Genomic DNA, 27,891 nt, shown 5'->3' on the forward strand with positions numbered 1-27,891 from the left:
CAAGGTTTAAAGAGCAGCACAGGGGTGTTTGCAAAAGGGCTTTTAAACAGCCCCACGACACACTTGCGCACAAAGGAACATCTGCCCCAGAATTGGCCCTACTAAACATCTTCCAAGACAACAATGCCCATTTACACCACAAAGAACTTATAACCCACCTGCTCTCAGCAACCAGAAACATCATAACCAGACACTGGAGAGACCTGTCAGGAGTAAGCATGGACCAATGGTACCAAATAGTATGGGAAACAGCCCTACTAGAAAAATTAACTAATAAACTGAAACTGACACGGGGACAAACAGAAGAAGACGCCTTCACCCCGGTATGGCTCCCCTTTATCACATACACAGCCCAACAGGACAACGACAATAATCCACCAACAGCATACAAATCAATATGGCTAACCTGATCCAAAACACCCACCCACCTCACTCACACACGAAAACAAAGATCACCACAGCCAATCACAAGCAAACAATCACACCCTAAGCCAACCCCAACCTCTCTCACCACCAAAGGAACACAAATGAACAGCACGAGCAACGCTGACACCAAACTCTACATACATTAAACATAATAGAAACACCGCCACCTGACCCCACCCCCATCCATCCTCCCTCTCCCCACCCCCCCTTTCTTTTTTCTTTCTGTTTTCTTCTCCCCCTAATGCCTCAACAAATGAAACGGATTTGTAAAAACGTTACATGGAAGAAGAAGAGGGGGAAAAAAACCAAAAAAAACGAGGCACTACACTTCTGTAAAACAAGAAAATCCTTAATAAAAAATATTTTAAAAAAAACAAAAAAAAAAAAACAAAGGAACATCTGCATGCTGCCAAACTGCACAGGGGAAGCAGCACCGAGTTGCTGGTGGCAGCCTCCTGAATCCACTCATTCAGACTGGCCACTGGATCTGTGGAGCAGAAGATGACTTCCTCGTTCAAGCAACAACTTCTTCCTGAGCTCTGGTGCCCTTCCTGTATCCTTGCTGTCCTTTAGCCCTGACAGCTGTCTTGCTCCTGCTTGCTGACTACTAGTTTGTCCCATACCTCCTGACTCATGTCTACCTCCCAGCCATGGTCCAGCCCTGACATCTAGATGCCACAAGGCTGACAGGGAAAAGGCCAGAAGGACCTTCCAGGGGAGGAAGTTTCACAGTCTGGGTGCTGCAACCAAAGAAGTCCTGATCCATGTTTTCAGCAATGATGCTTCTGGTGGTGACAGGATGCAGAGCAGATTCAAAACACCACAGTGGACAGGTAGGGTCATGTCAGAGCAGATGGTTCCCAAATGATTTAGGACAGGGATCAGGAACTTCTGGTGCTCCAGCTCTTGCTAGACCACAGCTCCCCTCATTCCTGTTGGTTGGGGCTGATGGGAGTTGTTGTCCAACAAGATCTGGAGGACCACAAGTTCCCCATCCTTGATTTAAGGCTTTCGAAGTGCACTTTGAATTAGACTCGGAACCAGGCCCAGAGCCAATGGAACTAAAATGATAATAGAAGAACATCCTCAAGAAAACATCTGCCCTTGGACCACAGCATCCTGTTACTGCTTTCTGACTGTTCTTCAAAGGCAGTGTGCATTGAGATAGTCAAACCAAGCTGCAGGACAGTGGCCATGAAGGGGGCAGCTGGTGCCACCAGCTGAAATGTTAAAGCAATCAGGATTTCATTTGTTGCCTTATTGGGGAGGAGGTTTGAGGGTAGGATCGGAGTAAAGTTTTAAATTGTTACAAAGCTCCATGTCTCATGACATCACAAGCACAGGCCAATCTGAGCCCTGCACATATAACTTCAAATGGCAACTAGGAGAACCAATTTGCCCTGTATAACGTGAAAGTGATGAGTCTTGTCTTTCCAGAGTGCAGCAACTCCTATCTCTTTCTGTCTCTTGTACATCTGTTACTTTTTCCTTAAAGAGAAGTTATATCCCAATTTTTCACTGTTGGTTTGGGTGAGAGGTACAAGAGCTCATGATATTTCTCTTCCTAGGTTACCTCTTGTCCATCACAGAGGATGCAGCTACTTGGACTCTGGAAGATCCCCATAAGGACTAAACTGAATGCACACACCTGGCCCAATCACAGGTAGGGGTGTGTGTGTGTGTGTGTGTGTGTGTGTGTGTGTGTGTGTGTTTTAAATCATCTGGATTCCAACAGTCTCCTATCAAAATGTGGGGTCAGATTTATGTAACGTTGGGTTACTGGGTAAACTCTTGAGAGTTCTTGAGCGATGTCTGCATTTCCCTTGTCTCGTCAATACATTTTAAACATTTTGCACCTTGCTTTCCCATGTCTGCATGACAACTTGTTCTTTGAAAATGAAATAATCAAAAGATTGGCATAAAAAATTCAAATAACAATTAACCTAAAAACACACACAGAGAGAGAATGCAAATTAAATAGTGAAGATGTGTGTAGTTGTGTCAGCAAAATACTTGGAATTGGAAAAGGCTTGGAAAACAAAATCATTTCACTTTGCTCCTAGAGACCTTTTATAATAGGCAACTAATAAAGGAAATTAATGTTTGCAATAGTGATATACCATAGTTCATTTCTCCACCTTTCCACATCAGGTTGTATTTTTATATATATATAAAAATAAAAGTCATCGTGAAAATTCACCAGCAAATGTCTCCTAATATACAATGTTTTGGCAAAGCAATTTCCCCTAATATGATGCATTTTTTGTGTTATTGTCACTGATATAAAGTATGCCTTTAAAGGCACACTATATGCATTTTTGCGCACAGTCCTTGGCTGTACTGCAAAATTCAGAGAAGTGTAGATTTTGAAGAATGTGTTTCAGTTCACATATTGCTTGGGAAAGCACAGTTTAGGTAGTGCTTTTTTCCGGGGGTACTCAAATGTACACAGTACCAGTACCTCTTTTTGTTGTTGTTATAAAGTGTGGCAGATACTGTAACAACTTCACGGTGAGTACCGGAACCTATTTTTCTAGAAAATAAAAGCACTGGGTAGGTACACCTTTACAGGTAAACTGAATTCAATTTTTCCTCCATCCTTTGTGTGAACTGCCCCTAAGCTGCAGTCAGCACTAAGGAGAAAGATCTCCACCCTTTCGCATCACCGGAGGCTCTTGTTCTTGAGGGTGGTTCAGAACTTACGTCTCGGCTGTTTGTTTTAGCTCACGTATGAGATAAAAAACAGTCCTGCTTAGTCTCAGTAGAGTTTCAGCTTTTGCACCAAAAGTCACAGCCTCCCAGCAGAGCAATGGCTCTCACGGTGATTTTCCTGACTCCCTCCATCTCTTGCAGCCTGATTCTCATCTCAATCTTTGGTGAGTACCTAAGATAGTAGCATACATAAATGACCTTTTTTTGACACCTGGGAACATTTAACCAACACCAACCCGACAAAAACGAAACCGGGGAACCTGCTTCCACCGCATTCCTAACTCTCTGGAGAGAAAGGCTGTAGACCTATACCCACATGCCTGGGTGCAAGTCCCATTGAACTCACTGAAACTTACTTCTGAGTAGACCTGCCTCCACTTTCGGTTACAACTCCCCCACCCCAATTTTCTTCATTTTAGCAGCATAAGTGTGGGAGGGCGGGGAGTCTTTTAGTTGTCACCATTGTGAAACAACTCAAAGTCAGAAGTCCTCGGAGATCTACTTCATTTTATTTTTTAAAAATATACATCTTTATTAATTTAAAATAAATACATTTATGAGAAAACAGACATACATACAAGTAAACAAACATACAATCAAACAAACAAATAACAGAAAAATCAAACAAACCACCACACTATAAGATACAAGAAGATTAATATAATTATCATCATATATACTCCTGATACTGAACACAATTATAAAACTTATAGAGAAGAAATTAAAAACTGACTTCCCATTAATCTCACTGTACTTTATCTATCCATTACTTTATACCGCACAGTTACATATTTCTTATATAATTTCTTTTTACCTCCCTACGAACTTATATTTATACAATACAGGGATCAGTCTAATTCTGCCAAGATGTTTCCTTTTATTCCATAGTTTTCTAAATATTCTTTAAAGATTCCCCAATCCTTATAGACTTTTTGTTTTGGTTGGCTTCTTACTCTTCCTGTCGCTTTCGCTAGCTGCAGATATTCTACCATTAGGATTTGTCAATCTTCCGTGTTGAGTATTGTGTTTTTCCAACTTCTTGCTACTAAAATTCTGGCCGCCGTTATTCCGTACATGAACAATGTTCTTTTCTCACAGTCCTCGCAGATCTACTTCAATTCACCTAGAGATTTGCCCACAATCTACCTTCTGCCCAGTCGTAGCATGCATGACTGCTGCAATTGTAACAACACTTATCAGAGACCATTATGCCCTGAACTAAGCGGGAGACTCAGGAATCAAGAAGATAAGGACTTTAAAAAAGAATGGGGAAATTTTTATAATTTATTTAGGAGACCATTGTAAACAAATTAAAACTTTAGCTGGACTATTAAGATTCATTTGTAAAGTAACAAAAATTATAGATAATTCATGAGTACAAAAAGTATGGAAAATGGACTGATATGTAATTGTAAATATTGGTATAAGGACCCATGTAAGGGATGAGAAGAAGTCTGGAGTTTCAGAGAACCTCAGAGAATGGTTATTTAAATAATTTTGCTATAAATTTGTATTTGTAAAAACCAATAAAAAATATTTCATATAAAAAAGAGACCATTGTGTCCTGAAAACCACAGGACTTGCTTCCTATCACTAACCATGCATAGGGCTTTAAGTATCTGAGAATGTGCAGGGCGATGCCTGTCCTGATTGTAAATGTGGCTGAGTATCTTTGCGTCACGGCTAATCTACAGGAACCACATCAATACTAAAAGTAAACCATCTAAAGCCGTTTATGGTTAGTTTACTAGGTACATCAGAGGTGGGGAACCATGAGCCAAGGCATCCAGCACAGCCCTGTAGGCATCTCTATCTGGTCACTGGGATAGTTGCTTGGCAATATCATCTCCCCAAGCCAGATCGCTCGCTGGTACTGCTCCTTCTTAAGCACCTAAACACCTAAACATTAGGAAGAACTTCCTGACAGTAAGAGCTGTTCGACAGTGGAATTTGCTGCCAAGGAGTGTGGTGGAGTCTCCTTCTTTGGAGGTCTTTAAGCAGAGGCTTGACAACCATATGTCAGGAGTGCTCTGATGGTGTTTCCTGCTTGGCAGGGGGTTGGACTCGATGGCCCTTGTGGTCTCTTCCAACTCTATGATTCTATGATTCTATGATTCTATGATTCTTCAAGGGATTTTTGCCCGGCTGGAACGTGTCCCTCAGCTGGGATGGTGCCTTGTGCTTGCATGTATGTGCAGACCTCTGGATTTTGCAGATGTGAAGAACCTTGGGCCTCTGGATGTTGCTGAACGACAACTCCCTTCACCGCTGGCCATTGGCTTTATTTGCTGACGCTGATGGGAGTTGTAGTTCAGCACATCTGGGGAGCCAGAGGTTTTTTCATCCCTCTACTGCAGGGATAGGGTGAGTTGAACAAGCAACCTGAAAGTGTGTTTAGCAGTTTCTTGATACAGGATTTACAAAAAAAACAAAAACAACCAGAGATATGAAGATGCTAACAATCCAGGGATGCAGAACCTGTGCCCCTATTATTATTAATTATTATTATTAAATTTATATACCGCCCTTCATCAAAAGATCTCAGGACAATTCACAGAATAAAACACAAAATAAAATACCCTACAAGTGTTGCTGGACTAAAACTAACCCCCCTGTGTACCAAAGACTGCATCTGTGAGTTAGGAGACATGGAGGACATTCAACACTATTTGTTACAATGCCCTTTATATACACCCCCTAGACAAAAATTCCTTGATTACAGCCTTTGCTCTCTTTCCAACCGACCTCCCCTTGAGCAAATCTCTAGCCAAACTTACCAAACTTAAAACCATGGAGAGACCTGGTCTGAATAGAGACATTGGATTCTTATCTCATTATACACGATAAAGCTATTTTTGGCCATCTCATCCCTTGCTTTTTCCTGTAAGACCAATTGCAGTCGTTAACCGTCGTCAACAGGTTTACCACACCTATCAGCCAATCACCCATTCCCACCAACCTTCTGAGTGATACCCCTCCCCACCCTCTCACTTTATATAAGGGTCTGGTGACTTCTGTTTCCATATATCTGAAGAAGTGTGCATGCACACGTAAGCTCATACCAAGAACAAACTTAGTTGGTCTCTAAGGTGCTACTGGAAGGATTTTTTTTATTATTTTGTTTCGACTACGGCAGACCAACACGGCTACCTACCTATATCTACTATTTATTAGTGCACAAGTTGCAAAATTTGCCTTGGCTGCAATTAAGTTGAGAGCTAGGCACCAAGGCAAGTATAAGGGGGGAGTGTGAGATGTGGAGTGCTTAACTTATGCAGGTGTGATTTTGGCATTTTTGTATGTTTGCTTTGCTGTTGTTGTTCAGTTTTAAATCAATTATTTGTATTCTATACATTGTGATGGCTTATAGCTTTTACCGAGGGACGCGGGTGGAGCTGTGGTCTAAACCACAGAGCCTAGGGCTTGCTGATCAGAAGGTCAGCGGTTTGAATCCCCGCGACGGGGTGAGCTCCCGTTGCTCAGTCCCTGCTCCTGCCAACCTAGCAGTTCGAAAGCACGTCAAAGTGCAAGTAGATAAATACGTACCACTCCAGCGGGAAGGTAAACGTCGTTTCCGTGTACTGTTCTGGTTTGCCAGAAGAGGCTTAGTCATGCTGGCCACATGACCCAGAAGCTGTACGCCAGCTCCCTCAGCCAGTAAAGCGAGATAAGCGCCGCAACCCCAGAGTCATCAGCAACTGGACCTAACGGTCAGGGGTGCCTTTACCTTTATAGCTTTTAACAATAGATATAGCATTCATTCATTCTGCACTAAAACATCCAGTCATTCCTAGCCTGTGGCTATGCTGCCTGGAGTCAATGGAGGTTGAAATCCCAACAACATTGGGGGGGGGCACAACTTCCTCTGTAGTAATCCAAGAGATGAAATGATCAAACTGGTGAGCTTCTTCTTTCGTTTCCCCTGCAGGCTGTGGGGAGTGTGTGGAGGTGACTGTACCACAAGATCCAGTCATGCAGCGGAGAGGTTCGAGTGTGGAGCTGCCGTGTCATTACAAAACGTCGGTCGACAAAAACTTTGTCCTTGAATGGAGGTTTGCCCCTGGCTCAACTCCTCCCGACCAAGGGAAACAGGTGAAGGGGTTGGGGGCCCTGGTGTGACCCATAATGAAAGTTGCGTAAGGAGAATGTATTGATCTCAACCAACCTAACCTTGAAGTTAAAAAAAATGGAGGGGGAAGAGGACATTCTGCTTAAACTATGGGCTTCCTATTGTCCTACTCCTTTCTTCCAGGGAAAACCACTCTTTAGTGCTCAGTCAGAGCAAATAGCAATTTGGGTTTTCTCCTGATTGCCATTTGCTCTGATTTAGCACTTAAGGGAGGGTTTTCCCTGAGGAGGGAGATAGGCAAAGGGAAAATTACTTGGAACAGTGTCTACAAATTGGAGGTCGAGCAGAAAACTGTGGATGAACCCTTTGTCTGAAATTTGTTGAGGTTGCAACCTTACACACTCTAGGGAGTAAGGCCCACTGAAAACAGTGGGACTAACTTCTGAGTACACATTCACAGGGTTAAGAATGTAAAGAACTAGAGCTATAAACAGAAACTGCTAAAATTACCCAACTCCCAAAAGGTTTGGCTGGATAAGATTCAAGAGATTTCTCAGATGCCTAAGTTCAGAGTCAGGCTCTTCTCCAGCTGATCAACAGGAAGAGAAGACAAGCTGCATTTAGCAGATGAGATGGGAAGTTCTAGCATTGGAGTCAGTCTCTAACTCCAAGAGGTGGTCCTCTGGGCAAACTGCTAGAGTAGCAACAGCGTTTTCACAGCAGGTGTAATGATGTGATCTGCTAGAGCTGCATTTATTTGCGAGTTGTTGTGAGTTTCAGGATGGTGGCAGTGATAGGTTAAAAAAAAAAAGGTAAAGGACCCCTGGACGGTTAAGTCCAGTCTAAGACAACTATAGGGTTGCGGCGCTCATCTCGCTTTCAGGCCGAGGGAGCCAGCGTTTGTCCACAGACAGCTTCCCAGGACATGTGACCAGCATGACTAAACCACTTCTGGTGCAACAGGACACTGTGACGGAAACCAGAGTGAACGGAAACACCTTCCCGCCCCCCTGCCAGGCCGGTTGATGAGGGATAATACAAGAATTATTGTCGACATGCTAGAATTCTTGTCTGTCAGGATTGATAAACAAGTTATAATGATGTTCATTGATGCCGAAAAGGCGTTTGATAATGTGATTTGGAAGTTTATGTTAAAAAATCTAGAACATATGGATGTAGGCTACGACTTCTTCAATGGGGTAAGGGCAATATATACAGAACAGAGGGCCAAACTGATCGTGAATAATATGCTAACAGAAGAGATAAAGATACAGAAAGGAACGAGACAGGGATGTCCGCTCTCCCCGCTGTTATTTATAACAGTGTTAGAAGTTCTCCTTAATTCAATAAGGCAAAACGAGAACATAAAGGGAGTGATCTTAGGTCAGAATACTTACAAAACAAAAGCATTCGCAGATGATCTAGTAGTATTGACAGAAGACCCAGTAACTTCAATGAGAGAGATATTGAAAGAAATAGAAGCATTCGGAGAGGTTGCAGGGTTTAAACTAAATAAAACGAAAACAAAGATGATAGGTAAAAATATAGATTCAAGAACAATAGAATTAATTCAACAGCAATCACAGATAGAGATCGCCAAAAAAGTTAAATACCTCGGTATCTGGCTAACACCCAAAAATATAGACTTATACAAAAATAATTACGAGCCGATATGGAGGGAAATAAAGAGAGATTTAGAAAAATGGGGACGGTTGAATCTGTCATTGTGGGGAAGAATTAATATAATTAAGATGAATGTACTCCCAAGACTAATGTTTTTATTTCAGACCATCCCTATAATAAAGGGGAATAAGATCTTTAAGGAGTGGCAGAGGACAGTCTCGAGATATATATGGCAGGGCAAAAGACCCAGAATACAATTTAAACTATTGACAGATGTAAAGGAAAGGGGGGGCTTTGCCCTGCCGGATCTGAGATTATATTACGAGGCATCATGCTTAAGTTGGCTAAAAGACTGGGTTAAGTTGGAGAATACGGAGCTACTCGACCTCGAGGGCTTCGACAACTTTTTCGGTTGGCACGCCTACTTATGGAAGGATAAGATGAAAGCACACAAGGGGTTTGGTAATCATATCTTCAGAGGGCCGCTAATTGAAGTGTGGGAAAGATATAAAAACGTGTTAGAGCCGAAAACACCACACTGGCTATCACCTCTTGAAATAACAAGTATAAAAACTACTAACATGAGGAAAAACTGGGCGACATACAATCAGCTAGTAACGAAGGTAGATGGGAAATGGAGAACCAAATCTTATGAACAAATAAAAGAACATGTTTATGATTGGCTTCACCATCAACAAGTGAATCAGATGTTCAATAAAGATATTAGAGAAAGAGGTTATGCGGATAAAGATTCTAACTTTCAGACGGAGATAATAAATAGCAAAACGAAAACTATATCAAAGATGTATAAGATGTTGTTAAATTGGAATTTAGGAGATGAGGAGGTCAAATCTGTGATGATCCGCTGGGCAAAGGATATAGGGCATAATATACAATTTGAGGATTGGGAAAGATTTTGGAAGGACGGGTTGAATTTCACGGCGTGCATTGCAATAAGGGAGAATGTTATGAAAATGTTCTACAGATGGCACTTGACACCCATGAAACTTGCAAAAATGTATAAGGTAAACAACAAATGCTGGAGGTGTAAAGATGTTGAGGGCTCCTTTTACCACATGTGGTGGGAGTGTGGAAGGGTTAAGCAGTTCTGGGAGAAAGTCTATACGGAATTAAAAAAGATACTAAAATACACGTTTTTAAAGAAACCCGAAATCTTTCTATTAGGAATATTACAACAAGAGATTAAGAAAGAAGATAACAAATTGGTATACTATGCGGTAACGGCGGCAAGGGTGTTAATAGCCCAGAGGTGGAAACAGCAAGAAATTCCAACAGTGGAAGAGTGGAGATCCAAATTATCGGAATATGCAGAGCTTGATAAATTAACGGGGAAAATTAGATATAGGAAAGACCAAGTGTTTATCAAAGATTGGGGAAAGTATGTAGATTATCTGGAATGTATTAGTGAAGGTCAAATAACGCTAAAGGGTTTCAAAGATGCACTGTGAAAGAATATGGGTTATTGTTTAAAGTAAATAGAAAACAAAATTAGAAACAATGACAATATAAATGATGGAACGTGTAACCTCCTTTTTATTGCTTCGAATGATTTGCGGCCAAGCTGAAGGAAGTCCTGAAAGAAATAGCTATGTTATAGAAGTATTGTAAGAACAGTGGTTTTGTGTACTTTGTTTTTTTGTGTGTTGGCGTTGGGTGTAGGTTTTCTTTGTCTATGTTTTGTTTGTGCTTTTCATTCTTTTTGTGTGTCAATAAAATATAATAATAATAATAATAAAAAAAAAAAGAAACACCTTCCCGCCCCAGTGGTACCTATTTATCTGCTTGCACTGGTGTGCTTTTGAACTGCTAGGTTGGCAGGAGCTCTGACAGAGCAACAGGAGCTCACTCCGTCGTGGGGATTCGAACCACTGCAAGCCCAAGAGGCTCAGTGGTTTAGACCACAGTGCCACCCACATCTCAGTGATGATAGAGGGCCAGTGTAGCCTTGGCTGGTACATGATCCCTCTCTTTGGAAGGATAGGCAGAGGCATCAATTGGTCCAAGGTCACCCAGTGCCCCTCATGACTGATCAGGGATTTGACCGCAGGTGTCCCCAGCTGAAGTCCAACAGGCTAACCATGATTCCGTCCTTTGTTAGCTCGCTATTCTAGAACCGCCACTTGATCCTTATAGAATGGGTATTAGGTTGTGCAGTGATGTTCTTTGGGATTATATCTAGGGGCTTGTTCACACATTACACTGAATGCAAACATAAGCTGTCCCCACACATGCTGATGTGTGAAAGTGTGTACACTAGTTTGTTTCTACAGCTCAGCGATTGTGTACACAGGTAGACACTACTGTACTCTCGTTGAATGCATACAGCTTTAAACAGTCACGGCATTCCCCCAAAGGATCCTGGGAACTGTCGTCTGTTATGGGTGCTGGCAGTTGTTAGGGGGTCCTTATTTTCCAAGTGGTTTAACAACAACAACAACAACTTATTTATACCCTGCCCATCTGCCTAGGTTTCCCCAGCACTCTGGGGGGCTCCCAACAGGATATTAAAAACACAATAAAACACCAAACATTAAAAACTTCCCTAAACAGAGCTGCCTCCAGATGTCTTCTAAAAGTCAGATAGTTGTTTATTCCCTTGACATCTAATGGGAGGGCGTTCCCCAGGGCAAGTGCCACTACTGAGAAGGCCCTCTGCCTGGTTCCCTGTAACTTCACTTCTCGCAGTGAGGGAACCACCAGAAGACCCTTGGAGCTGGACCTCAGTGTCCGGGCTGAATGATGGGGGTGGAGATGCTCCTTCAGGTATACTGGGCCAAGGCCATTTAGGGCTTTAAAGGTCAGAACCAACACTTTGAATTGTGCTCAGAAATGTACTGGGAGCCAGTGTAGGTCTTTCAGGACCGGTGTTATGGGGTCTTGGTGGCCACTCCCAGTCACTAGTCTAGGTACCGCATTCTGGATTAGTTGTAGTTTCCGAGTCACTAAATTTCTCTTCACAGGGAACTCTGGGGATTGTAGCTCTGGGAGGGGTGTCAGGGTCTCCTAGCAACTTTCAGAACCCTTAACAAATGACAGTTTCCAACTTTCTTTAGGGTGCCACACCTGTTTTACTGGCATAAGAAATGTGTGGCACAGATGTAGCAAGGCCATAATCTGTCATAGCTGCCTATGCGTAATATCCACTATATGTATCTACTTGAAGTTAGTCCCATTGATCTTAATGGTGTTAACTTTCAAATAAGCATGCTTTGGATAGCAGCTTTATTTCAACTTCCAGCACATGATTCAGTTACAGCTTGTACATCAGGGATGGGGAACCTGGTGTTGTCCAGATGAGTGGCAACACAACCCAAGATCCAGGTGGAGAACCATAGCTGGAGGGCCACAGGTTCACCAGCCCATGCTAAAAGTGTCTTTCCTTCAAGTAACCTCATGGGTTCATCAGCGGGTTAAGGATACACCCAGGTATCTCTGAAGAGGTGCCTGTTTCCAGCGGAGCCTCCCTTCTCTCTACAGATTCTCTACTTCACAAATAATAAGCTGTACAAACCAGGCTCCCAGAGTGAACGGCTAAGTCTCCTTCAAGATCTTCCCACGTTGGGTGATGCTTCCATCCAACTGACTGACTTGCATGCATCCGATGCCGGCACCTATATCTGTGAGGTGAACAATCCCCCGGACTTCTATGGAACGAGCGTTGGGCTCATCCAGCTCACAGTTTTAAGTAAGTCCCATTTCCCTTTTAACATTGATGAAATATACTCGGAGTTGAGAGTGGGTTTCATGCTCTTTATTCAGCTCATAGTGGTGAGGAGGAATGGAAGTTCCCCCAGAATGTCTGCTTTATATACATTATTTATTTTAATTTGAAAAACCAAATAAATAAATTTAAAGGCAAACTGTACAATTCTATGATTCTATGTGTCCTGGCACTGAATTATCTCTCCCCCCCCCCCACAACAGTGCCTCCATCCACTCCGGTGTGCAAAGGCACCATTTCTGCTTCCGTGGGTTCAGATGCCCGCCTGACCTGCAATTCTTCCGAAGGCGTGCCTTCGCCAACTTATTCCTGGACACGGCTGGATACCAAGACTCCGCTACCTCTGTCCAATATGGTGCAAGGTAAGTGAATAACTGCTCTCTTCAGATACATTACTATTAAGGAACACTTTGGAAAAGGAAAACTGCATTGGTGCAATTTTCGTTCTTACCAACAGGGTAATGCAGATAGATGTGTAGGGACATGGGTGGCACTGTGGTCTAAACCACTGAGCCACTTGGGCTTGCCGATTGGAAGATCAGCGGTTCAAATCCCCGCAACAGGGTGAGCTCCCATTGTTCAGTCCCAGCTCCTGCCAACCCAGCAGTTCAAAAGCACACCAGTGCAAGTAGATAAACAGGTACCACTGCGGCAGGAAGGTAAATGCCATATCTTCTTGCACCAGGTCATTGAGGACCACTTGCTTTTTAAAATTCTCCCATATATACAGAACTCTCTGTGCACCTTTTGCAGACCTTCCAACTGTCCCTATTTTCCAGGGATAGTCCCCAATTTACAGAAGTCATCCCAGTTTCTGATTCAATCCCAGAATGTCCCACTTTCTTCTTAGGACGTCCCTATTTTCACCCGAAATGTGTTGAAGGGTGTGGAGTTTTCTGACCACCATGCCATCTGAAGGCAGCCTTGCATAGGTTTTAAAAAATGTTTTGTTATGTTTTTGTATATGTTGGAGGCTGCCCAGAGTGGCTGCAGCAACCCAGTAAGATGTGTGGGGTGTAAACAGTAAAATTAGTATTATGGAATAGAACACCCCTATTTTCATTGGAGAAATGTTGGAGGGTATGCCTTTGGGCTGTTATCTGCAGGTTTCCCCCTCTGCTTCAATAATATTTCATTATGTTCCTATCATTTTATGTAATTGTATTTTGTATAAATTATTTTAAAAAAATAAAAATAAAGCATGTTTTACAAAACAAAATATTTAAATAGCTACCGTCCTACTGGTAGGACAGGGTGGGGAGCCACAGGAAGGAAACGAGGTCGGAAGGGGGCCATGGTCGGAAAAAGGTTGGGAAACACTGATCAAATGGGGTGCCACGTTGAATTCCTCCAAACGAACTGGGTCCAGCAATATATATTTTTAAAATCATTTTTATTCGATTTTACAAATACAGTGGTACCTTGGTTCTCAAACAACTTGGAACCCAAACATTGCAAACCCGGAAGTAAGTGTTCCAGTTTGCGAACTTACTTTGGAAGCCAAACATGCATATTCCTGCATTGCAGGGGGTTGGACTAGATGATCCTCAGGGTCCCTTCCAACTCTACAGTTCTATGCTTCTATGCTTCTATGCTTCTATGCTCCATTTTGAGTGTTACGCTTCCGATTTGAGTGCCACACCTCTGTTTTGAGTGTTACACTGAGGTCTGTCTGTTTTTACTATTTATTTTGCGTTTTTGTTTTTGCGGCTTTTTTGTTTTGTTTCTGTGACTGTGTGGAACCAAGTTCAGCAACTGATTGATTGATTGATTGTGTGACTGCAGTATATTGTTTATTGCTTTCATTTTATGGATCAGTGGTCTCATTAGATTGTAAAATTCATGTTAAATTGCTGTTTTAAGGGTTGTTTTTAAAAGTCTGGAATGGATTAATCCATTTTACATTATTTTCTATGGGAAAGCATGCCTTGGTTTTGGAACGCTTTGGTTTTGGAACGGACTTCCAGAACGGATTAAGTTTGAGAACCAAGGTACCACTGCTCAAGTTTATAACAAAACCAAGTACTTTATCCATATAGAGAGATTTCTCTGAATCTCAAGACCTGACCCTCCCAATCCCCTCCATGGGCCGTATTGTCAACGTTTTCAACTGCAAATTATTTCATAATCTATATTTCAAATCTAACCTTGTTGTCCATAGTATTTGTTACATTACAAGTGAGACTAAAATCCTGCTAATGTTTTCATCTGCTAACAGGGTCCAGCAATTAATAGGCAGGCTGTGCTGTTTTGAGATTGAGCAAATTGACCCTAAACTTCACTCTTTCCTTCTTCCCTCCCCACAGATGACAAAACAGGGAATCTGTGGCTGAGAAACATCTCACTCGCATTCTCTGGGACATATCAATGTCTTGCCTCCAACGAGTTTGGACAACAGAAATGCGAGCTCACCATTCATGTGACAGGTGAGGACAGGTGTCTAGCTTTGTGTTTACCTGCTTGAGTGCCTGACTGTTGTCATGAGTGTGGCCACTTCAGTAAGCCTTAAAAATATATATATATATTTAGACAAAGTAATAACAATAAATAAATAAGAATAAAAATGTGCACCCCACCACCGAGACCATTCCATTGTAACTATCCAACCTCCCAAAATTTCAACACTTCTTGCAATGGTTTGACCCCTTTCCGTTTTAACAGTACAAATTCTACAAATATCCTCCATAGCTCCTCAAAATCATTTCTTCTGCATATTCCCCATCTTACCTTAATGACACGTGTTAATTGATCATTAATAGCTATATCCCACACACCTAAGTAAGCCGAAGTGAGATACAGTCAAACCTCGGTTGTCAATCGTAATCCATTCCGGAAGCTTGTTTGGCTTCCGACATGTTTGACAACCGAGGTGCTGCTTCCGACTGGTTGCAAGCAGTACTTTTTTTTCTATTAAAAAAAATGTTTAGGGGTACTCTAATTTTCCTACTTATATTGAAATACTGCCCCTCAATGAGGCCAAACTTAGAGTCACAAAATGTTTAGGGGTATGCAAACCCCTGCGTACCCCCAGAAAAAAGCACTGGTTGCAAGAGCTTCCTGCACTCGGACGTTCGGCTTCTGAAAAACATTCGAAACCCAGAGTATTTACTTCTGGGTTTTCGGTGTTCATGAGCCAAACTGTTCCAAAACAGAGACATTCGGGAACCGAGGTTTGACTGTATCACATAGTGGTGACTGAGAAACTGGATGGGTGATTAAGGACATAAAATGGTCCTTAATGACCTGGAATCTCTCTCCAGCCTTGGGAGTGTGGGACCTATCAAAATTTGGGGGAGGGGGTTGGAACTAGCTAAAAATACAGGCAAAGACATTGGGCTACCTGAGGCAAAGGGTAACAGGAAGCCCCTCTGCATGCCACCTACAGAAACCAACTGGGCTGGCTGCTGAATCTTAGATCAATATGGGCAACAGGATAGTGCCCCCCTGAAAGCAACAGACTACTTTAGGGGGTGCAGAGCAGGCCATGTGCCTCCCAGCAGAGAAGAACACTTGGGTGGGGATACATCAGAGTGATCTGCAAGTAAGCTACTGCTTCTTCTTTTTAATTTTCAGTTTTTAGAAATGCCGTTTACATTCAAATATAATCAATTTTATACATGTATAGGATTCCCTGAATCCATGGACCTCCCTCCGTTCTCCCATGGTTTCCATCTTATAATATTTATCCAAAAAAATAAATAAATCCATAAAGTTATTATATGACAAGTGTTATGTCAATCCTGCTAACGTTTATAAATGTTTACTGTGTTCTTCAAGGTAATCTGTACAAAACTTCCATTCTTTGTTAAACTTCTTGTCTTCTTGGTTTCTAGTTTTCCTGGTCAGTTTTGCCATTTTGGCATAGTTTAGGCGCCAGCAAACTTTTCAGCAGGGGCCGGTCCACTGTCCCTCAGATCTTGTGGGGGGCCGGACTATATTTTGCGGGGAAAAGAAAGAAAGAACGATTTCCTATGCCCCACAAATAACCCAGAGATGCATTCTACTAATGTAAAAACACCCTGATTCCCGGACCATCCGCGGGCCAGATTTGGAAGGCAATTGGGCTGGATCTGGCCCCCGGGCCTTAATTTGCCTATCTATGGCATAGTCCATCATCTTGATTATTCATTCTTCTCTGGTTGGAACCTTACCTTCCTTCCATCTCTGGGCAAATAGCATCCTTGCAGCTGTCCAGGAGGCTACTGCTTCTGCCCCTAGCATCTGATGCCTGAGGCTGTTGCCTCACTTTGCCTATTAACAGGGCCAGCCTGTGTTGGAGGTGGCACATGGCCATATAATGGCAAGTAACTTCTGATAGCCATATCCTTCTTATTTGGAATATTTGGGATCATAGGGAGCTGCCTCAAACTGAGTCAGAACATTGGTCCATCTAGCTTATTGTTGTCTATGCTGAGTGACAGCAGCTGTCCAGGATTTCAAGCAGAGATCTCTCCTAGTCCTATCCAGGGACGCCGGGCAGTGGCGTAGCGTGGGTTGTCAGCACCCGGGGCAAGGCAAGTAATTTGCACCCCCTAACCCGTGGATTTGCACCCCCTAACCCTAACCCCCAGATGTTGCACCCGGTGCGGCCGGCCCCCCCTGCACCCCCCACGCTACGCCACTGACGCCGGGAATTGAACCGGGAACCTTTTGCACAGAAAGCAGAGGCCCCATCATTGAGCTATGGCTATCCCTGCTGCAACACCAGTACAGCCTAGGAGAGACATGAGGGATGCATGCTACCTTTGAGAAAGATAAATCCACTCGTGCTGTTTGACAATATAGAACCCACTTGCAAAAAGTCCACTCTCTCTATTTCAGGCAAATCTTCATGAGCTTGCAGTGCCATCTAGTGACCAACATGTATCTGCATTTATTTATTTATTGACATGCGATTTTTTTTTCCCCAACTGTGTCCCAGTATAGTCAGAATCTGGGCTTGAGCCAAAGTACAAGATGGGTCTTGTCTCTGTCTCCACCGACCAGTATATTGCAGGATGTGGTTGAGAGAAAAAGAGAAACAGAATACTCCAGCATTAGTGTTCCCACATTGCAGGTGTGTTGGGGGTAGGGATGAGCAAATCTATCAGTTTAAGTTTCCCTGGTTTTCATTTTCTGTTTTGAAGTTCAGTTCTTCACATTTCCTTTTTTAAAATACAGTCATACCTCGGGTTAAAGATGCTTCAGGTTGAGCGTTTTCAGGTTGCATTCCGCGGTGACCCGGAAGTAACAGAACAGGTTACTTCTGGGTTTCGCTGCTCGCACATGCGCAGACGCTCAAAATGACATAACACGCATGCTCAGGAGCGGCAAATCGCGACACGCGCATGTGCAGACGCAGGTTGCGTTCCGCTCATGATGCGAACGGGGCTCTGGAATGGATCCCATTCACATCCAGAGGTACCACTGTAATTTTTATTGAGTTTTTGATACTTTTATACATATAAAACACAACCAGACAATAACATACAGGGGTTCTTTTGCACCTTCGGACCTTCTTCCTTCTCTCCATGGGGTCCATATTCAAGATTAAATTTTCTGCATATTTTACCTTTATCCATCCATTATATAACCATAATTACCATAAATCATTCCACATTACAAGTGTCATTACATCCCTGCCAAAGATTCTAACTGTTTATAGTGGTCTTTTAAATCAATTTCAAATTTACTCCAGTCTTTAGAAAATACTTGATCTTCCTGGCTTCGGAACTTCCCCGTCAGTTTTGCCATTTCCACATACGCCATCAGTTTCATCTGCCATTCTTCTTTTGTTGGTCCTTCTCCTTCCTTCCATCTCTGGGCTAGAGGCATTCTCGCTGCCGTTGTTGCATACAGTTCTTCACATTTCCACACCACTTTTTTCTAAGTCCTGGTGAAAACTCACCAGAAAATTCTCCTAATTTTGTGTGTAATTTTTCTATACAATTTTGCCTAACGTACAAGTTTTCGCAAAGCAACTTCCCCTGATAGAATTCATTTTTGCATGTTGTTTTTCAGTAATAGATACATTCTTATGCACACCTATACCGGTAGATGAATTTTTGTATGCATTACATAGCTGTATCACTGCATTGCAAAATTTGGAGAAGTGAGAATTTTGAAGGATGCTCCGAGTTTGGCTGCCATATTGTTTCTGAAGGTACAAATTAGGCAGATTCACCTTGAAATGTGAACTAAATCCCATTTCTCCCCCATCCCTAAGGGTGGGGTGAGGCTGAGAGAATATGACTTATTGGCAGTGCTCCAAGACAGTTCACTGCAGGTTGGAAGCATATCTAAGGCTGAGAGTGGCTTACAACATCCCTGCTATGTTACTTTTACATATATTATGGAAGAAGGAGCTGAAATTGAGAGAGTGAATGGCTACCAACAGCCCTGAAATGCAATCTGGGTTTACAGATATGTGGCAGAAAGTGGAGATAAGGAGTCACTTGCTGCTTCTCTTAATGTAACAAAAATGTATTGGGTTGGGACTGCAAAGAGACCTGTCTTCCTTCAACATGTTCTTCGGCTTAATAAATTCTTCTTCTTCTTCTTCTTCTTCTTCTTCTTCTTCCTCTTCCTCTTCCTCTTCCTCTTCCTCTTCCTCTTCCTCTTCCTCTTCCTCTTCCTCTTCTTCTATCACTTGTTGACTTCCATGAACACGGTTTAAACAGTGAGTCTATAAGTGACTGTGGAGGCCAATTCTGGACCCACACATCCTTCCACAGTGGGGACATTGGTTTTGGGGCAGGAATTGATTGCGGTGAGGGTTTGCCAAACGTGCCTTCCTCTTAACTTGTTTCTCCCCTTCGTCTTGAGTTCGAGCGTCTTCAAAGTTCATGACGCCTTTGGTAAAGCCTCTTCTCCAACTGGAGTACTCATAGGCCAGTTTTTCCCAGTTTTTGGTGTTTATACTACATTTTTTTAGATTTGCCTTGAGAGCATCTTTTGTTGCCCACCAGCATTACGCCTTCCATTTTTAAGTTCAGAATAGAGTAGTTGCTTTGGAAGACGATAATCAGGCATCCATGCAACATGACCAGTCCAACGAAGTTGAAGAATCATTGCTTCAACACTGGTGATCTTTGCTTCTTCCAGTACATTGGCATTAGTTCTCCTGTCTTCCCAAGTGATGTGTAAAATTAAGAAATTATACATAATATCTCACATGATGAGCATGAGATCGCAGCCTTGCATCTGTGTTAATTAATCCTAGACCTTTCACTTCCTGATGCTCAAAAACGATGGTGGGGAACCTGTAGCCTTCCAAATATTTGAACCCTTGGCAGGTCAAGTTTGGCTTGTGGGCCAGAGATTCCTCACCTCTGCTCTAGCAGGCAGCAGGAGAACTAATGGCTGGAAATGACAGGGAAGCAGATTTTGTCTAAACATTGGGAGAAATGTCCTCACAGCAAGAGCTGTTTGACAGTGGAGCAGACAGACTGCCTTGGGAAGTAGTGGACTCTCATTCGCTGGAGGTATTTAAGCAAATCCTGGATGGGCATCTCTTAGATATGCTGCAGTTGTGTTCTGCACTGTGGTCTAAACCCCTGAGCCTCTTGGGCTTGCCAATCAGAAGGTTGATGGTTCGAATCCCCGTGATGGGGTGAGCTCCCGTTGCTCTGCCCCAGCTCCTGCCAACCTAGCAGTTCGAAAGCACACCAGTGCAAGTAGATAAATAGGTATCACTGTGGCAGGAAGGTAAACGGCGTTTCTGTGTGCTCTGGCTTCCATCATGGCGTTATGTTGCACCAGAAGCGGTTTAGTCATGCTGGCCACATGACCCGGAAAGCTGTCTGTGGACAAATGCCGGCTCCCTTGGTCTGAAAGTGAGTTGAGTGCCGCAACCCCATAGTCCCCTTTGACTGGACTTCACCGTCCAGGGGTCCTTTACCTTTTTACATTTTCAACCTCTGCATTACAGATCCTGCACTGCAGAGGGAGAAGGACCTCAGGTGCCTTACAAACATTTTCATGAATCTGAATCCTCATCTCATGCCTAAATGTGCATTGAAATAAAGAACAAATTCAAAACAGGATAGCTAAAATAATAGCTAGAGTGCATTAGAGGATCCGTAGAAGGTAGTCATGCAACCTGGAGACAGATAAAGTCACCTTTAAAATGAAGTCAGGTCTTTCCAACAACTTTCTCCTGGCCTGCCTGCCTGCCTATCTGCCTATCTTTTGCACCTCTCGCTGTCAGCCTTCAACAGTTCCTACTGAAATAACACTTTCCCACCTATTCACCAGATAAATCCCTGAGCTAAATCTGCTTCACCGAATCTCTGTTTTGACACCCCAACGATGTTGCTGTTAATTCTTCAAGAGAATTCTGGGCTCAGAGCCAGTTCTCATCAATGCCCAGGACATAATAGGCATTCGATCATATTTCTAGGGATATGAATTGTTGCAGCTGTGCTGAAGGTTGTCATTAAAGTTAATTTACGCTAGCTTGAAGTTACGTCTTTAGGGAATTCATTGTAAGAACTTTCTCCATGAGAAGGTGCTTTTAAATAACCCAAACCTGTGCCAGCTGTGGAGTCATGACCCATTTGCTTCGCGCATTACAGCTGCCTCTCCTTGGATTAATGCTGCTTATGTGCAGGATCTCACCTTTCCCTGTGCATACACCTTGTACACAGGAGAATGTGATCCTGTACATGGGGAATGGTGATATTTCCTCCAAAATGCACATCTATTGCTACTGAAGCTGAGGCTCCAATACTTGGGCCACCTCATGAGAAGAGAAGACTCCCTGGAAAAGACCCTGATGTTGGGAAAGACGGAGGGCACAAGGAGAAGGGGACGACAGAGGACGAGATGGTTGGACAGTGTTCTCGAAGCTACCAGCAGGAGTTTGACCAAACTGCGGGAGGCAGTGGTAGACCAGAGTGCCTGGCGTGCTCTGGTCCATGGAGTCATGAAGAGTCGGACACGACTAAACGACTAACCAACAACAATTGCTACCAAGAGAAACATGGCTATGTGAGCGCCATAGAAAGGTACCTATTGGTCATTGTCCATGACGTCATGAACACCAAGTAACCAAGCTCTGTCCACCATGCCTGTGCCATTTTGTGAAACTGTTTTCAGAGGTGCTTTGTTTGGGCTTTAAAGGTCTGCACCAACACCTTGAATTGTGCTTGGAGAGGTACCCAGGAGCCAATGTAGGTCTTTCAGGACCAGTGTTATATGATCTCTGCAGCCACTCCCAGAATCCCTGCTCTCCTTCGTCTCTCATTCTGCTACAGCCTGAGATATCCACAAACAACTCTGGGAACAGGAGAAAAGAGTTCTGGGTGACTGAGTGTGATTCTCAGTTAGATTGGAAGCATATTTTTGGCATGCAAATAAATAAATAACAGTCTTATTTTCTTTTAAATTAAGCATTGCTGGTACTCACTGATTGGAATTTTCTGGTACCAGCGAGATATCTGGCCCATTTGTGCTCTGACAGATTTCCAGAATGTGCTGGGCTTTGATTGCCGCCTCAACGACTCACATCCCGTTTTTCTGACTTGCTTCCTACTCAGGTCAGGTCCTTTCATTTAATTAGCTCTCATTTCCGTGGGCAGATCCGCCCCCCCCCCCTTGCTGGCTTCGCTTCTTGGCTGAACGACGACTTAGAAGGAGAAATTGGATGGCATCTGGGAACGATTGAAGGATAAAAACACCAAGCGTACATGCAGAGGGGTTTGAGGGTGCGGAGAGAATGGCGGCAGAAAAATGAGATGTTAATTGAAGGCAAGGGACTGGTTTGGTTTAGGAACATAGGATCAAACCTGAGACCTTTGGCATGCAAAGCAGATGCTTTGCCCCTGGGCTACAGAAAGAAGAAGAAGAGTTTGGATTTGATATCCCGCCTTATCACTACACAAAGGAGTCTCAAAGCGGCTAACATTCTCCTTTCTCTTCCTCCCCCACAACAAACACTCTGTGAGGTGAGTGGGGCTGAGAGACTTTAGAGAAGTGTGACTGGCCCAAGGTCACCCAGCAGCTGCATGTGGAGGAGCGGAGACGTGAACCCGGTTCCCCAGATTAGGAGTCTACCGCTCTTAACCACTACACCACACTGGCCCTTCCCCAGAAAGTGAAAATGAAGCATGGGGGGAAGCTGGAGAAAGGGTTCAAGATATAATTTAAAAATGATAGTAGTGACTTCTTAGGACTTGGAAGAGCCTCAAGAGATAAAGTGGAATTGGAAAACGAGTGAGGTCCCAGCTAAAGAAGAATGGCAACTTAAGCTGACAGAATATGCACAGCTTGCAGACTGAACATACAGTGGTATCTCAGGTTACAGACGCTTCAGGTTACAGACTCCGCTAACCCAGAAATAGTACCTCGGGTTAAGAAGTTTGCTTCAGGATGAGAACAGAAATTGTGCTCCGGCGGAACCTCAGGTTAAGAACAGTTTCAGGTTAAGAATGGACCTCCAGAACGAATTAAGTTCTTAACCTGAGGTACAACTGTATAGAATAAGAGAGCAAAAGAACATATGTTTAGAGGAGACTGGAAAATGTTTATTGAATATATGGGGGGAAATTGTGTACACCTGAAAACACTGACAGGATTAAGATAAATTCAACAGAGTGGCTGGGGAAACCCAGCCAGATGGGCGGGCTATAAATAATAATTATTTGTGAAGCTATAAGCCGTGATGAAACAGGAAGAGCATTCAACGGTCAACAAGGCGGATTCTGCACGTGCCGCAGAGGGAATTGAAGGGCAGAGTAGGTTTGTCAACCTGGGAAAGTAGCCCATCTAGGAGAAGGAAAACTCTGATCCCAAACCTCCACTGTCTTGCAGGATGGCTTTGGGAGAAGAAAAAGGTGTGGGAATGTTGAGGAAAGTAGGAGAGGATATATTGATTAAATATTATCCTTCCTCACTCAAGTAAGTGAGCTAGTAGCAGAGCACATTCCTTTGTACATTGCAGGAAGCTAGGTGATGGATTCATGAGAATCATTTGAGCTAAGCAATCCAGTCTGGCTTGCCCAGATTGGCTTGTTCCTGGTAAATCCCCTTTAGTTCCCTCTTAAAAACAATAACAGCACAACAGTCTTCTTTTACAAGTACAGTCATACCTCGGATTGAATGTGCTTCGAGATGAGCGCATTTGAGTTGCGCTCGGCAGCAACCCGGAAGTAACAGAGCGTGTTACTTCTGGGTTTCGCCGCATGCGCAGGCGCTCAAAATGATGTCACGCGCATGTGCAGAAGCACTGAAACGTGACCCGTGCACCCGCAGACGCATGGACACGGGTTACGTTTGCTTCTAGATGCTTCTTAGATTCAGTTCACAGTACAGTGGTACCTCAGGTTAAGTACTTAATTCGTTCCGGAGATCCGTTCTTAACCTGAAACTGTTCTTAACCTGAAGCACCTGAAGCTGATGGGGCCTCCAGCTGCCGCTATGCCACCCGATTTCTGTTCTCATCCTGAAGCAAAGTTCTTAACCCGAGGTAATATTTCTGGGTTAGCGGAGTCTGTAACCTGAAGCATATGTAACCTGAAGCATATGTAACCTGAGGTACCACTGTATTATCCTGAAGGCAGGCCTTAGCTTATAGTTACAGTTACAGAGAAAAGTGTGGGTTCATCCTCTGTGACGGATGAGCCCATGCGCTGCTAGCTGAGAGCCAGCAGACAGCAAAAGGCAAACTGGAGAGAAGGGACCAAAAGAGAGAGATGGGTGGCTACATGACTGGCCCTTTTGTAGAGTCTGCTGGAGTCACACCCATCTACCTAGTCATACACTGGGGAAGGATGCTCAAGACCAGGTGTGACAGAAAGTCCTCCTGGCTGGAGCAACATTATCCTGTGTGGTCAAACAGGAAATGTTGTATTTGACTGCTTCAGTGATGTTACATCCCACAAAAGGCTATGGAGTTTGCCCTACACAAATCCAGAGTGGAGTCCGTAGGAGGGCTGGATGGTGTCTTGTACACCTCCTTCCAGAGACTCCTGCAGCCAAGTGAATGCCAAATGTATTGCTCTGCTTTCCTTTGGACCACATCAGTGAGGCTGAGAGGGGGGTCTTGTTGTCTGGACCTCAGGACCTTCATACATGCTGCCCAGGCTTGTACCCTGGTGGATGTCAGTTGGGTGCTGTTAACACAGAAGTTTGACTTCAACCCCGGCACACTCCATCGTCTCTCAAGACAGATGGATGCAAATTAATTCTTCTGGGAGTGCACCAATGTTGATTGAATCCCCAGCTTAACAATGAATAGGTTGCATCAGATTTCCGTTTTATACGTTTCTTTGAGATTTCTTTGAATGGAAAGTGATCAAGAAATTTTCAAAAGAAATAGACCAACAACACCTGGAGGGTCAAGGGTTCTTCACCCATGCTTAAGTTGTCAAGAAAAGGTCCATGTTTTTAGGTTACTGGAAATAAATGAGCTGAGAACTTCTCTCTCTTTACATCAAGGTAGGTGAAAGCAAGCAAGCAAGAATATTCTGATATTCTGAAATTAAATTAACGGTTTGAGGTTTCCAGCTCACAAGTCTATTTTCGTTTCTCTCAGATTTTGAGGAAGAAAAAAAAATCTATAGGAAGTAGAGAAAGTAGGATCTTCAGCATCTTCATGTTCAAAATCCATTTCTGAAAATGAATGGCTTATAAAAGCAGAGCAGTTGGGAAGAGCCATATGGTGAGAAGCGGTACCTTGAGCATCTCCATTGGCACCACGTGGTCAGGGAGTATCTGAGAAAAAAAGGTTCTAGTAGAAGTGAAATGGAAGTAGAGGGCAGCAACAAAAATAGGCGTTTGCAACACTTTCACGAGAGAGGAGGATGTGCAAAATAGGGGGAAGATCTTTACATGATTGAGGCGTAAGAATAGGTTTCCAGTGAAATTAACATGGGAAGGTAGAAAAGGAAATGCTTTAGGCATGTGGAACTCTCTGCCACCAGATGCAAGGAAGAATAATACAACTGATAAGGCCAATGACCCATCTAGTCCAGCATCCTGTTATGACAGTGGCCGAACAAATGCTCCAATGGGAATACCCCCTGGTATTCAGAGGCATAATACTGTTTTATTGGGTCTGTCCTACTGATTGTTGTACCCCTTGCATTGTACAATGATTTTATTTTTTTCCTGATTTTGTTGTTCTTTTTCCTCTTAAAATACCACAAGTTGTTTGGAGACCGCTTTGTGGAAAGCAATTAATAAATAGACTAAACTGTTAAGATTTTTGTGCCGCTGCTGAGGACTGAAGCCTTGTGTTTTGTGTCTCTCCATACAACAGGCACTGCGGAAGCTGGAGTGATTGCGGGAGCTGTCATAGGGGTCCTCTTAGCGCTCCTGTTGCTCTGTGGAATAGTCCTCTGGTTCTTACGCTTTAGGAAGCAGAAGGAGAAGAAGAAGACACAATCCATATACAGCGGGAATGAAATCAGGTTAGATTGGCTCGCCTCAAGGTCGCCTTGGTTCTAAGCAAGCATCATTTGCCAACTGATCCTTAAAAGATGCAAAAACAAGGAAGCCAGGAGCTAAAAGTGGCCTTTCCTAACCTGATGCCCTCCAGATGTTGTAGACTACTACTCGCAAGTGCTGGCTGAGGATGATGGGAGTTGTAGTTCAAAACATCTGGCGGACACCGTGTTGGGGAAGGCTGGCTAAAGGCCAGAAATCCACAGAGGCCTGTTGACACTAAGGCTAGTTTATGCAATGCCATCAGTCTTCCCTCTTACCACTATTATGGCACGAGGTCCGATTCAACAGGTAGTTTGATAGCTCTGCAAATCAGATGGATTATCTGAAGGTGCAATGAAGGAGGAGAAGCCTCCCTTCCCAATTCCTAGGTCCTGTTGACTGGTAATTTTTTTTAAAAAAGTGATATTGAGCAGACAGGTGCTAGGGGCTTCTGGTTAAGTTAATTTCATACTGAAAGGAAACTTAAAAAAAAAAGTCTTTTCCACTATTGTCTGTTTGCTACCCATCTTGACTTTCCAAGGCATGGGATATAAAAGATGAAAAGCTTTCAATGCAGTCTACTCCACTTAATAGGCTACAATAGGGGAAAATGTGACCAGCTGATGTGTGCACCTGCTCAGTCTGCTGTTCAGGGTCTAACAGTAGAGAGAAGTTGGATTTCATGGAGAGAAAACCATGTATTTCATGGATAGCGGAGCAGGTGGCGCTGTGGTCTAAACCACTGAGCCCCTTGGGCTTGCTGATCAGAAGGTCAGCAGTTCGAATCCCCACAACGGGGTGAGCCCCTGTTGCTTGGTCCCTGCTCCTGCCAACCCAGCAGTTCAAAAGTACTCAGTGCAAGTAGATAAATAGGTACCGCTGTGGCAGGAAGGTAAACGGCATTTCCGCGCAGTCTGGCTTCCGTTACGGTGTCCCGTTGCACCAGAAGTGGTTTAGTCATGCTGGCCACATGACGACCTGGAAAGCTGTCTGTGGACAAACGCTGGCTCCCTTAGCCTGGAAGCAAGTTGAGCGCCACAACTCCATAGTCCCCTTTGACTCGACTTAACCGTCCAGGGGTCCTTAAAGGTAAAGGTAAAGGTAAAGGTAAAGGTAAAGGTAAAGGTAAAGGGACCCCTGACCATTAGGTCCAGTTTCGGATAACTCTGGAGTTGCAGTGCTGATATCGCTTTACTGGCCAAGGGAGCCGGCGTACAGCTTCCAGGGCCTTGTGGCTAGCATGACTAAGCCGCTTCTGGCGAACCAGAGCAGCGCACGGAAATGCCGTTTACCTTCCCGCCAGAGGAGTACCTATTTATCAATTGCACTTTGGTGTGCTTTTGAACTGCTAGGTTGGTAGGAGCAGGGACTGAGCAATGGGAGCTCACCCCATCGCAGGGATTCAAACCGCCGACCTTCTGATCGGCTAGTCCCAGGCTCCATGGTCCGACCCACAGCGCCATCCGCGTACCTTTACCTTTTTTACCTTTTTTACCTTCATGGACAGAGCACATGTTTTGCATGGGAAAGGTCCCAGGATCAATCTCTAGCATCTCCAGCTAGTACGGAGGAAGACTCTTGCCCCAAACCCTAGTGAATTGCTGCAAAACCTCAGTCAAGTATAATTGTGCAGCCTGAATTCACTGGTCTCTCACTTGAAAATAGTGACCATCTGGCTGATGCTACCTGCTTCAACATCTCTTCTTTTTCCCTTCTTCTCTTCCAAAGGGAAGATGCCACAGCTCCAGGAATCTCTGAGGCCTCTCTGCAGGGAGAAAGCCAGCCAGAAAATCATCTTCTGGAAAACATACCTAGCAGGCCTGCGTCTACTACCAGCACCACCAAATCCCAGCTCAAGAATTTTCTTGTCTAAGCTTGCTCTGTGACTGTGGGGTTGGTTTGTTGTCGCTTT

The 27,891-nt window shown here is 43.7% G+C and overlaps 1 protein-coding gene across 1 annotated transcript; it reads left to right on the top strand.

Annotated features, from left to right (window-relative positions):
* Positions 1 to 3,166: 3,166 nt before the first annotated feature.
* Positions 3,167 to 27,856, top strand: VSIG2 (V-set and immunoglobulin domain containing 2). Its single transcript, XM_081843358.1, has 7 exons — positions 3,167 to 3,302; positions 7,067 to 7,230; positions 12,329 to 12,536; positions 12,776 to 12,934; positions 14,879 to 14,998; positions 25,813 to 25,963; positions 27,708 to 27,856. The coding sequence occupies exons 1-7, from the start codon at positions 3,236 to 3,238 to the stop codon at positions 27,850 to 27,852; spliced, it is 1,014 nt and encodes a 337-aa protein (XP_081699484.1). The 5' UTR covers positions 3,167 to 3,235; the 3' UTR covers positions 27,853 to 27,856.
* The last annotated feature ends 35 nt before the right edge of the window (positions 27,857 to 27,891 follow it).

The sequence above is a fragment of the Podarcis erhardii genome (genome assembly GCF_964252035.2).
Source record: "Podarcis erhardii genome assembly, chromosome: 16".
Taxonomy (NCBI): Eukaryota; Metazoa; Chordata; class Lepidosauria; order Squamata; family Lacertidae; genus Podarcis; species Podarcis erhardii.

Bases quoted from the DNA above. Each gene is read 5' to 3' on its own strand.
- VSIG2 (XM_081843358.1), top strand. From the start codon at position 3,236: ATGGCTCTCACGGTGATTTTCCTGACTCCCTCCATCTCTTGCAGCCTG. The intron at 12,935-14,878 runs GTAAGTGAATAA...CCCTCCCCACAG, and splicing joins TCTGTCCAATATGGTGCAAG to ATGACAAAACAGGGAATCTG. The intron at 14,999-25,812 runs GTGAGGACAGGT...TCCATACAACAG, and splicing joins GCTCACCATTCATGTGACAG to GCACTGCGGAAGCTGGAGTG.